The sequence below is a fragment of the Cricetulus griseus genome, assembly GCF_003668045.3.
Source record: "Cricetulus griseus strain 17A/GY chromosome 1 unlocalized genomic scaffold, alternate assembly CriGri-PICRH-1.0 chr1_0, whole genome shotgun sequence".
In the NCBI taxonomy this organism is placed as follows: domain Eukaryota; kingdom Metazoa; phylum Chordata; class Mammalia; order Rodentia; family Cricetidae; genus Cricetulus; species Cricetulus griseus.
The window spans coordinates 235,754,230-235,765,717 of NW_023276806.1; the positions used below are offsets into that span (position 1 = coordinate 235,754,230).

The 11,488-nt window shown below is 42.5% G+C and overlaps 1 protein-coding gene across 1 annotated transcript; it reads right to left on the minus strand.

The window, feature by feature from the left end:
* Nucleotides 1-892: 892 nt before the first annotated feature.
* On the minus strand, nt 893-6,077 carry Sap30 (Sin3A associated protein 30). Its single transcript, XM_027394091.2, has 4 exons — nt 5,463-6,077; nt 3,780-3,905; nt 3,112-3,210; nt 893-1,225 (listed from the first exon to the last, which is right to left on the minus strand). Exons 1-4 carry the CDS (start codon nt 5,775-5,777, stop codon nt 1,103-1,105), a joined length of 663 nt encoding a protein of 220 aa, XP_027249892.1. The 5' UTR covers nt 5,778-6,077; the 3' UTR covers nt 893-1,102.
* Between the last annotated feature and the right edge of the window lie 5,411 nt (nt 6,078-11,488).

Consider the following 11,488-nt stretch of genomic DNA (forward strand, 5'->3'; position numbering starts at 1 on the left):
AAACCTGATTTGTTATGCTGAGCATTTAGCCAAGCAATAAAATTCCAAGAGAAATAGATGTTAAAAATGGTAAAAAACAAAACAAAACAAAACACTGACAATGAAATATAAAGCAACCCCAACCCTTAAACAAAGAGCTCATTACACATGCAGACTTCTCTAATCTCAGACAAGGTTTGGTTCCATTTTGTTGAGACAAGGTTTGCTCTGCAGCCAGGTCTCTAACCTGTGATCCTCCTGCCTCAGCCTCTAGAGGGCTGATTATAAACATTCACCACACAGCAGTTTAATTAACATGGTTTGAATTTGCAAAGCAAACATTAAAGAATGTGAGTTATTTTCCATGAATTCTTATTTCAACTCTGAGCAAGCGCTGTGCTTACCTTTGCTGGAATGTAGGGTGTCTTTGGAAAGAGAGAGGCACAGAAACTACCTGTTTTTCTTCATATGCCTTCAAAGAATAATAATAACAATGCAAAAGGGAAATTTAAAAGTAGTTAAGAATCAGTGGAAGTCTAATTTTTAAACCTGCTAACATACACTGTGAAGTATTTTAAAAAAAAACACTGTTAGCCTGAAGTAGAGCTTGCCTTTAGTCTGAACACTTGGGAGGCAGAGGCAGGTGGATCTCTGAGTTCCAGGACAGCCAGAGATACCTGTCTCAAAACCAACAGACGCCCCCCCCCACCCCACCACCACCACCACACACTTACTTACAAATCAAATTGATCTAGGGAAATTACATTTATCTGTTGTTTCTCCTTTACCTTTAATTACTTGGAATTTTCAAGAAAAATTTACAAAATAAGGATCTTTACCTGAAACCTTAATACCAATTCCTGAAAGCTTAAAACAAAAACTAAGTTTCACAAAATAAATACACTGAAGCAGCTATAATAGTAATAACCTTTATTTAAAATAGTTTTAATTTAGGAAGCTCATTTCATATGAGTTTCCAACTAATTATTAGAATCAAAACCAAACAAAAAAAGCCAAAGAAAATCCTCTGTAGAAAAAATACCCAAGAACATTTCTACATATGAAAAACAGTAAACATTCTTTACAGCCAGACATCTATGTGCTAGTGTGAATGCCATCTCTCCTAGTGAACACCACTGTCGACCTTGAGATCTGATTTGTTCTTGTCATTCTTCACTGAGTAGATAAAATATGTTAGGGTGTCTTTTTCATTCACTGGAATAGACCTAAAGTGGCAACCAACTATCTACAAAGAAAAAAACAAATTAAATGTTAGATGCAGCAGATTCTGTGAGCCAGGTAAAAGGCACAGTTTAAAAAAAAAAAAAAAAAGGCACAGTTTAGGCCATGTGTTATATGGCCACAAGAGATTGTCTTTTAAAAATTAAGCTGTTTTAACAAAATATGAACAGGCCCCAAAGCACATTTAAAAAAAACAAAATATTATCAACAAAGGACAGTCTGATTTCAAAGGACCCTTTAGTCTACTCAATTCATATGCTCTAATTCTAAGTATTTTACTTGCTTTGGTCCACTGGTTATAAGTATTTTTCCCTTTAAACTTAACAACTTATAAAGTACATATTCTTAAACATTAAATATCAATGACATAAAACAAAAGAGCCAACGTGCATGTCGACTGCATTCACAGGAAAAGATTAATGTAAACAAAACAACAAAAACCCTTGGTAACAAACTATGATATCATATACAATTTTGGTGCAATTGATATTCATTCTCCCTAAGTTTCAGCAAAATTTTCTGAGTAAGATTTAAGAAAATTAAAGGAGCTAGAAAGACGCTCAAGAAGACTGCTTCCCTGTCTTTTCACAGCACAAACCAAACATGCACACTGAGCTACCAACACGAATAAGAAACTGAGCTGCTAATGTGTGCACTCCGATTCCAGAAGATGGCCTGTTTTTCTAGAACAGAAAATAACTCTGTACTAATTCAACTGTTTTTAGAAGACCAGACTTTAAAGTTGAGATTTGAGTTATAAACTATATGATGTTATATCATACAACGTTTGCATCAGTTCTTGGCTCCTCTCTGTTACAAAACAGGGGCGACCATACTTCATTAATGTCTAGTATATTTCATCATAGTAGGGAACATCTTTATGTTTATGTACTGTGCCATGGTAAAAGGACTAGATCTTTAAATAAAATTTGAAGAAAAATTATATTTTTGTCTAGGCAAAAAATAGAGGAGAAAATTTGGCTAGTTAGCATATTGAATTTTAATAATGTAAAAGAACTTTCTACAAAGAATTGCAACTTGTATTTATCTTTTATTTAATATGCACATTAGAAATGTAGGCTAACTACTCAAGTCAAACCCAAGAATATGAGAAAACTCATGTAAACACACACACACACACACACACACACACACACACACACACAGAGAGAGAGAGAGAGATTTCTGTCCTGTCTATTTAGTGGAAAAGTTTATTTTACATATAAAGTCTAATTATTTAAATCTGTAAATACTTTAAAGTGCACAGATTTTGTGGCTCTATTACTTCTTGAAAACACACACACACACACACACACACACACACACACACACACACAGCTAATTTCCAAAGCACTCTGAAGGAACCAAAGTCCTATACAAAATAAACTTTAAGTAAAAGCTTGGATAAAATCTTTGCTCTCTCTCGATGTAAAGAAAGCATCTTCTACTTAAAAACAACAACTACTAACAAAGACAACCTGAAAGTAAAACTAGAAAGTTAGGAAGTACTGCTTCAGGGTTCATCTGTAGGCCTATCCCAGAGAAGCTTTGAAAACTAAATTCTGATAAATGCTTGTAAGCTTATTTATTTGTTATGCCTCAATTAGGTGTTCAATAAACAGACATTGAATAATTAGAAACCTAAAACAGATTTCTGAAGTGATTAAAAACTCACTAAATACTTACTCTGAGAAATCCCTATTAAAAAATGCTGTAAGTGGATTTTCTAGGTGACAGACAGTTGTTTCTAAACCACTATATGCACACCATGATAGACCCATTAACTCTGACTTTCTTAGACATTAGACATTTACCTATTTCATCATCATTTAATCACAACCCTTGTTGGTGTGAACAGGTTTGTTTATACCGTATAAAAATTATACATACCTCAACAAGTTGTGCTTTATTAAGGCCTGGTCTGGTTGGAAGCTTGAAGTGTCTTTTGTATCTTCTAAGTGTATTTACTTGTAATTGGTACAAATCAACCTAGAAAAAAAAAATTAAGATGTAACATAGTTCACTCTGCTGAAAAGATATCACTGATCTGTAAAGCAAAGGGCAATGTCCACTTCAGCACAAGAACAATTTCTTTTCCACAGTCAGATCTAGAGTTTATTAGTTTCACCTTTTGGGGATACATAGTGTAAGCTTTTAGAGGAAAAAAAAAAAGGAAGTTATAGGTCAAGGGCTACAAGAACTGTCACCTGAGATTTAATAGTAGTATAAATGCATGTTTTATTCTATTTACTTATTTATTTTTGGTTTTTCGAGACAGGGTTTCTCTGTGTAGCTTTGTAGACCAGGCTGGCCTGGAACTCACAGAGATTCGCCTGCCTCTGCCTCCCGAATGCTGGGTTTAAAGGCATGCACCTGCACCACCACCACCACCACCCAACCACCCGGCTAGTATAAATACATGTTAACTGATTGTATTTAATTTTGAGATTTGTCAGATGCTTTAAACATTTAAAACTTAATTCAAATATTTACATAAAGGCTTTGGAATTGCCAGCATGCTTATGATTTACATTTAACATAATAAAACTTTGCTCTACCTCTGGAGTATCGATGTCCTGAACAGGTGAGTCTCCTCCATCATCATCACTCCCTTTCCTCTTTCTTCTGTTTCGAACACTCTGAATTAAGTTTTTATGATAATCACAAATATAAAGATGTCTTGCCTGAAACAAAGTTTCATAGACAGTGAATACAGAACAATGCATCTCTGTGTTAGTAAAACACATAGGCCCAGATGAATGACTGAACAGTCTAAGCGGGCCACTGTTAAGACAATGTAACGTTCCTTTCCAAACCGGTTACCTGACTCTAACATTAGCAGTCTGGCAATACTGTTTGTGGGAGAGGGGAGGGGAAGGAGAGTGGTACCATGGGAGAAGGCAGGCAGACAGAGGAAGAGAAATTCCAACCCTCTGGGGTTTGTCATCAAATTGCATTGAGGATGACCTAAATAAATTAGCTCCCGTTGATTTTGAAGGTACAAGGGAAGAGGTGATAATTTTCTCTAATCTGAGAGCAGCAAATCATATTAATGCTCCTAATGTTAGGTATATGCTTCCTAATCTTACTAATTAGTCAAATTCCACACAGATACTAACTAGGCATTTTTACAAATGCGCTATTGAATTCATATCCTATGTTTAAATTTCAAGTACTAACATTTCTTTGTAAGAATTAAATGAATGTATTTATCTGTACTGTGTTGCTTTCAATTAAAGAACACAGAAATTATTCACATTCACTTGCAACATTTCTCATGGGTCCTACTGAAAAACGGCTTAAACAGAAACACAAACTTTTCAAACAATTACACAGGCATTTGAGAGTTACATAATGAGCGATTGGAAATACTGAGCTGATTGACAGTCTCCCCCTCCCCCCTTTAAGGCTACACAATTAAGGGCCTTTTAAATTGACTACTAAGCTAAGAGCAAGTTAAAAAATATACAGATGTGTGGAGGCTCTGTATCCTCTTCTTCATTTGCCACCAGCCAGAGCTCTGGAAAGTAGCAAAGGATCTCTCTGAAACCTCATAGCTGGCCCAAAGAGCAAACGTGCATAAAGACGGGAAAAAAAATCCCGATGGCTGCCAAGTGGGCTGTAAAACCACTGAGGATTATTTGCAGCCTCGGTTCGGAGCAGCTGCACGAAGAGCTGACACCGCAAACACCGTTTACAACCACCTCCCAGTAAGGCACTGGTGAGTTCGGCTTCCCTCTGCGTGTTCAAGAGAAACAATATCGAGGGGAATGCAGGGGGGAGATTTCCCTTCTCTGCGACGTGGGTTCCTGCCAGACTCGACTTTCCCTAAAGGAGCGGAGCTACTCCCTGGGGTCAGACGCTGGCTCGGGCAGCAAAACAAAGGCGCCTCCATTCCAGAGAAGGGGCTGCCCGGCTACAAGAAAACTACTCTGGGCTCTCGGTAACGCGGTTGGTTCCCTTTGTTTCGTTTCCAGATCGCAGCAAAGGAGGAAGAGGGAAGCCTGGAGTGGGAGAGACGCGAGGCGGCCGGAGTCGGGGTAGGGGCGGAGGGGACCTGCACCACTGCGCCAGGGCGCGCCGGGGGAGGTGGCCAGAGTTGCAGCGACTTTGTTTCAGTCGGAGAACCCACTAATCCCACCTGCAGCCCGGTCCCGACGACTCGTGAGCCTCCGCCAAGGACCGGGCTGGGCAAGCAGGGTAGGGCAAGGGCTGGGCAGGGCGGTCCCACTGCCACTTACACTCTTGTCCAGCTCGATCTTCACCTTCTTCTGCGAGATGCTCTTCTGGATCCTCTTGCTGAAGCTGGCGTTGCCAGCCGCGCGCCCGCACCGCTCGCCGTCCTCCCGCAGACAACAGAGTTGCCCGAGGCCCGGACCGGCTGCTCCGGGGGGACCAGCAGCCGATACCGCACCAGCACCGGGTACCTCTGCCCCACCGCCAGCCGCGTTCCCGTTCCCCGCCGAAGCGGCGGCAGCTGCAGCAGCGACCACCGCGGCCACGGCTGCGGCCGCGTCCCCGCTGCGGCTCATCTCCTCCGGAGTGAAGCCGTTCATGTCTGCCAGCTCGGGGGCGCCGGCGCCGCCACAGAGCCCCGCTCGCCGCGCCGCTCCGCCTCCTTCCCCGGGGCGGCCGTTCACTCCGCACCCCAAGTGTGGCGGCGGCACGGTCCGACGCCCAGAGTCCCGGGCCTGTCGGTCTGTGGGCGCTGGAATAGCGGCGGGTTCCTGGGACTGTGATCGGGAGTGGAGTGGCTCCTAAAAAGGGGACCCCACTCACTGTCACATGGAGACTTCAGCAGTTGGACCGCGGCTCCACCGCCTCCTTCCAGCCCCGGGACCTGCGCGAGTGAGACGCCCCTCCTCCGGCCCCGCCCCTCCACCGCCGCGCGGCCCCACGGGAATAGTAGTTCTCGGTCGCGGAGCCCACTTGCGCTCCGTTCTGATTACGTGCTGGACGAACTACTAATCCCAGCATACACCGCGCGGCCAGCCACCCGTGAGGTTTTTTTCTTTTTTCCATTCCAAGCACCGGGCAAATCCGAGTATGAGGTCAGGCTTTACTGTATTTTCTCGCCTCTTTTATCTCCTACGAGCAAGGGCTGTTTTTAGCTCCTGTTATTTCGTAAAGTTAGTGTTCAGACGGCCAGCCGACTCCTGGGAAGAAACATAAACAGTGCGTGTATGCGGTGGGGTACTAGGGAATAAGTGAGAAAAAGTTTGTGGGCTGTTTCTTCTTTATGGAAAACACTCGGGCGATCTGGCATTCGTTAGGCGCTGGGTCCTGCATCTCCATCTCCACGCCGCAGTGTACTTCCCGTGTGCCAACCGGTTGACAGGCGCCGGACTGCTGCTTGCCTCTGCTGCCCTGGACTTCCGCGCAAACGGATCCGAGAGGGGAGGGGTTTAAGAACCTTTAAAGGATCCCCACTGCCACCAGGTCTGCAGGACTGCTCGGAAACTTGGCAGCGCTGGCCGTAGGGGACGAGGAGAGAAAAACCTCGTTTCTTGAGTCATACACATGCGTACATGTATGCTTGTATGTGTCGCGGGTGGGTGGGTGCGGGAGCGCGGGAGCGCGCCTGGGTACGTGTTTGTGCTCGCGTAGGCGTGTATTCCTGCCTGAGCCTGCGGTGGGAGGGGTGGGAGGATGGGCGTGGTCATGCTAATTATTGGACTGTTTAGCTATCCCAATGATTAAAGGAAAATAATGTATTTCAGGTAGAGGAGTTTTGAAAGAAAGCCGTTTTAGACTTAGTCGATTTACTAACAGATTTAGGACAGATTCACGGAGAAACTCAAAGCTGCCCGTGTTATCTGTGAATTTCTACTCTCATACAGCCGTGAAAATTGGTGAATACATTTTTATTATTTAAAATGGTCATTTTTCTCTCGTACTTGTTAAGTTATAAGTTAATATATTTAATCAAATACTAGAAAATTCTAGGCTCTCATGCCTTCCCATGCCATTTCTTCCATCTCTGGGACTCCAATTCAGTATATGTTAGGCCTCCTACTGTACTCTTTGTGTTTCCTACCTTATCTTCAGTGGCTATGTTTTGTTTTAAATTTCCATTGGATTCTTTTAACCTACACTTAGTCATACATTCTCTATTTAGGTGTGCCCACTCTGCTCTAAAATTCACCCATAGTTTTTTGGGTTTTGTTACACTTCTTAGTCTTATAATTCCTATGTTTTTTCCCCCAGATCTTAAATGTCACCAATTTTCCAATCCACTGACAAAATTTAGAAGTTTGATTTTTTTCTCAGTAAACCTAGCAAGGACAGTGATTGTTAGGCTATGTTTAGTAAGTCTTGTTTCACTTGTCTATTGTTTCTGATGAAGATGCTCACACCCGACTCTTCTTCAGTTCATTGCCTTTGATTGATTTTTCATTTTATTTGATAGAAATAATTATAAAATAATTTGAATTATTCTCCTACAGAGTAGCTTCATCTCCTCTCTGGTGCTAAAAGTCTACTTAACTAATTAATGCCTGGAGACTCTGTTTACAGACAAGTAGATGATACTCTAGTTCATACTCCCGCTGTGGTTCTTGCCCTATGGTGAGTGAGTTACTTTTTATTGTAGTGCCTAGAACTGAACCCAGAGTTTTGTGGATGCTAAGTGAACCCACAACTAAACTCCAGCCCCAGCCCAAGAAAGACCTTCTACAGTTACTACCCTTAATGCAGACTGAAGCCCAACCCTCTGACTAACAAATGACATGCTCAGCTTTGCTCTTCCTAAATTCTTAAGTGTTGGTGCTAAGATTATTCAGCCTGACACTGACAGTCATAGACGCACCCAGAAAGAAGGACTCTTGGGTGAGGAATCACCTCCATCGGATTGGTCTATGGGCATTTCTGTGGGGCATTTTCTTGGTTGTTGTTTGATGTGGGAGGGCCCAGGTTACCGTGGGTGGTACCATCCATGTGGAAGTGGGCCTGGGCTGTGTAGAAAGACAGCTGAAGCCAAAGCCAAAGTGGCAGCGCATGTCTTTAATCCCAGCTCGTGAGAGGCAGAGACAGGATCTCTGTGAGTTCTAGTCCTGGACTGTTTCAGGACAGTCTGGACTGTTACTCAGAGGAACCCTGTCTTGAAAAAGAAAGGTAGTTGAGGATGCTAGGGGAGGCAAGCCCATAAGCAGTACTTTTCTGTGGTCTCTGCTTCAGTTTTTGTCTTGGCTTCCCTTGATGATAGATGGTAACATGCCAGTTGCTTTTGGTCACGGTGTTCATCACAACAGAGAAGTAATTGCTATACCATACTGGGCCAGTACTGCATACATTAAAGCAGCACCTGAATTTCAGTTTGACCTACAGTTTAACAAATTGCTCAGCTCTATCTGTGGCTTTTATCATGATTCTGTTCCCACCGATATGAAGCCACCTAATGCTGGAATTTGCTCTGGCTCTGAAATTATTTGTGGCTAACTATCACAAAACAGTATTAATTTAAAAAGAAAGCAAATGTAAGTTAAAATCCTCAGGACCCCAAATTAAATTCACAGATCTAAAGATCTGATGCTAAGATACACATGTGAGTGAGAACCTAACAGTATTTGTCTTTCTGGGTCTGGGTTACTTTACTCAGGATAACACTTTCCAGCTCCATCGTTGTACCTGCAAATTTCTTGAGTTCATTTTTCTTTACAGCTGAATAAAATCCCATTATATATAGGCACAACATTTTCGTCGTCTCTCTCATCAGGTGATGAATATTTGGTCTGTTTCCACGTCCTAGAAGCAAAATGAACATGGGTAAACATGTCCCTATGGCAGAGAACAGAGTCCTTGGGGTATATGCCCAGGAGTGATATATCTGGCTCATTGTGGTGACATTTTGTTATGACTTAATAAAGTTTGTCTGAAGATCAGAGAAGCAAAGATTCCAGCCATTTGCTCTTCTACCTCAGACCAAAGGAGTGATCCTGTCCTCGGATTTCATCTCCAGACTCCACTACTCCTCCAACTGCACTGTTCTCCACCATAGGTCTATTTCTGACTTTTTTGAGAACCCTCCACAATGATTTCCACAGTGGCTGCACCAGTTTACACTCTCCCCAACAGTGCATGAGGTCCCCACATTCTTTTCTGCATCGGGTGATTTTTGTTTTCTGAATTGTTTGTTTGTTTTTTGAGACAGTGTTTCTCTGTGGCTTTGGAGACTTTGGCTGTCCTGGAACTAGCTCTTGTAGACCAGGCTGGTCTCTAACTCACAGAGATCCTCCTGCCTCTGCCTCCCGAGTGCTGGGATTAAAGGCATGGACCTCCACCGCCTGGCTGTTTTCTTAATCTTAAGCCATTCTGACAGGGCTAAGATGAAATCTCAAAGTAGATTTAATTTGTATTTCTGAGGCTAAGGAGGGTTCCCACTTTAAAAAAACATTTTGGGCTGGAGAGATGGCTCAGAGGTTAAGAGCACTGGTTGCTCTTCCAGAGGTCCTGAGTTCAATTCCCAGCAACCACATGGTGGCTTTCAAACATCTGTAATGAGATCTGGTGCCCTCTTCTGGCCTGCAGGCTGACATGCAGGCAGAACACAGTATACATAATAAATAAATCTAAAACAAACAAACAAACAAAAACGGAGAGATGGCTCAGAGGTTAAGAGCACTGACTGCTCTTCCAGAGGTCCTGAGTTCAATTCCCAGTAACCACATGGTGGCTCACAACCATCCATTATGAGATCTGGTGCTGGTGTACAGATATACATGGAAGCAGAATGTTGTTATATATAATAAATAAAATCTTTTTTTAAAAAAACATTTCTTAGCCATTTGCATTTTGTCTTTTAGGAGCTCTGTTCAGTTCTATATCCCATTTTTAAAAAACCTGGGTTTGTTTTCTGGGTGTTTAGATTTTTTAGTTCTTTGTATATTTCAGACATGCATTTTCTGTCAGATGTTTAGCTGGCAAAGATGCAATTGTTTTCTTTTTCTGTAGACTGCCTAAGTTTTCTTTGTAGTACAAAAGCTTTTTTTTTGAGTTTTGCTTGTTGATTGTCAGTCCTATTTGATAGGTGACCAGAGTCTGCAGAAAATAAGTGTTGGTGGAGTGCTCAGCCACAAATGGAATGAATGCCTGTATCTCTTTCTTTCTCCATCCCTCTCCTCCCTCCCTTTCCCTCCCCCACCTCGGGGAGGGGGGGGTCCCCCAAGCCTCCTTTCCTAACTGAGGCGTTGTGGATGGTGGAGGGCTCCTGAGGAAGGGAGAACACCGGCAGCATAAATTGGACTCAAAAGGTTATAAAAAGGAAAAAAGGGAACATGAAGTTGTGGGGCTAGGGAAGTGAAGATGGATCTGAGAGGAGTTAAGGGAGGAATGATGATTGAAAATGATCGAAATACATTGTATGCAAATCTCAAATAGTTAATAAGAATCATATCTGCAGTTTTATTTGCTTTGAGTCAGAGTCTCACTAAGTAAATCTTATCTGTCCTAGAATTCACTATGTGGACCAGAATGGCTTTGAACTCACAGAGATCTACCTGCCTTCTGCCTCCCAAGTGCTGATTATGCCCAGTTACAAATTTAAAATATATATACATATATATTCATACATATACATACATACATACATACATACATACATACATATGTATATCCCAGGATCAGGGCTCAAAATATGGCTCAGTAGTTAAGAGCATTGGCTGCTGCTGCAGAGGTCCTGGGTTCAATTCCTAGCACCCACATACAATGGCTCACAACCATCTGTAACTCCAGTTTCAAGGTTATCTAGCGCCCTCTTCTGGCCTCTCCAGGCATTGCATACATGAGATGCACAGACACACATTCAATCAAGATACCCACAGAGGGTCATCTATTTGCAGGCTTAATCCCTAGGTGAGGAATTATTTGGAAAGGATTAGTAGGTGTAGGAGGAGGTGTGTCACTAGGAGTTGACTTTGAGATTTCAAAACCTCAAGCAGTGTCTGCCTGCTGCCTTCGGATCAGGATGTAAAGCTGCTTGAATGCCACCATGCTCTCCAGCATGATGATAATGGACTAACTCTCTGAAACTGTAATCCAGCTCCCAATTAAATGCTTTCCTTTTCAAGAGTTGCCTTGGTCATGGTGTCTCGCCACAGCAATAGAACAGGGACAGAGACAGAAGCAGAGGTTTGTTTTGGCTTACTGTTATAGAGGAAATGCATAAGGGTAGGGAAGGCATGGCAGCAAGATCCAGAGGAAGCTCAATACTGTGCGTCTGGAGTCAGGAAGAATACCATGAATACTTGCTCTCAGTTTACTTTCTCCTTTT

What these genes read in the sequence shown, in the direction of transcription:
- Sap30 (XM_027394091.2), bottom strand. Translation starts at nt 5,777, where the DNA reads ATGAACGGCTTCACTCCGGAGGAGATGAGCCGCAGCGGGGACGCGGCC. An exon ending in AGGACATCGATACTCCAGAG is followed by an intron (nt 3,211 to 3,779) that starts GTAGAGCAAAGT and finishes TTTTTTTTCTAG; the next exon opens with GTTGATTTGTACCAATTACA. An exon ending in ATAAAGCACAACTTGTTGAG is followed by an intron (nt 1,226 to 3,111) that starts GTATGTATAATT and finishes TTTTCTTTGTAG; the next exon opens with ATAGTTGGTTGCCACTTTAG.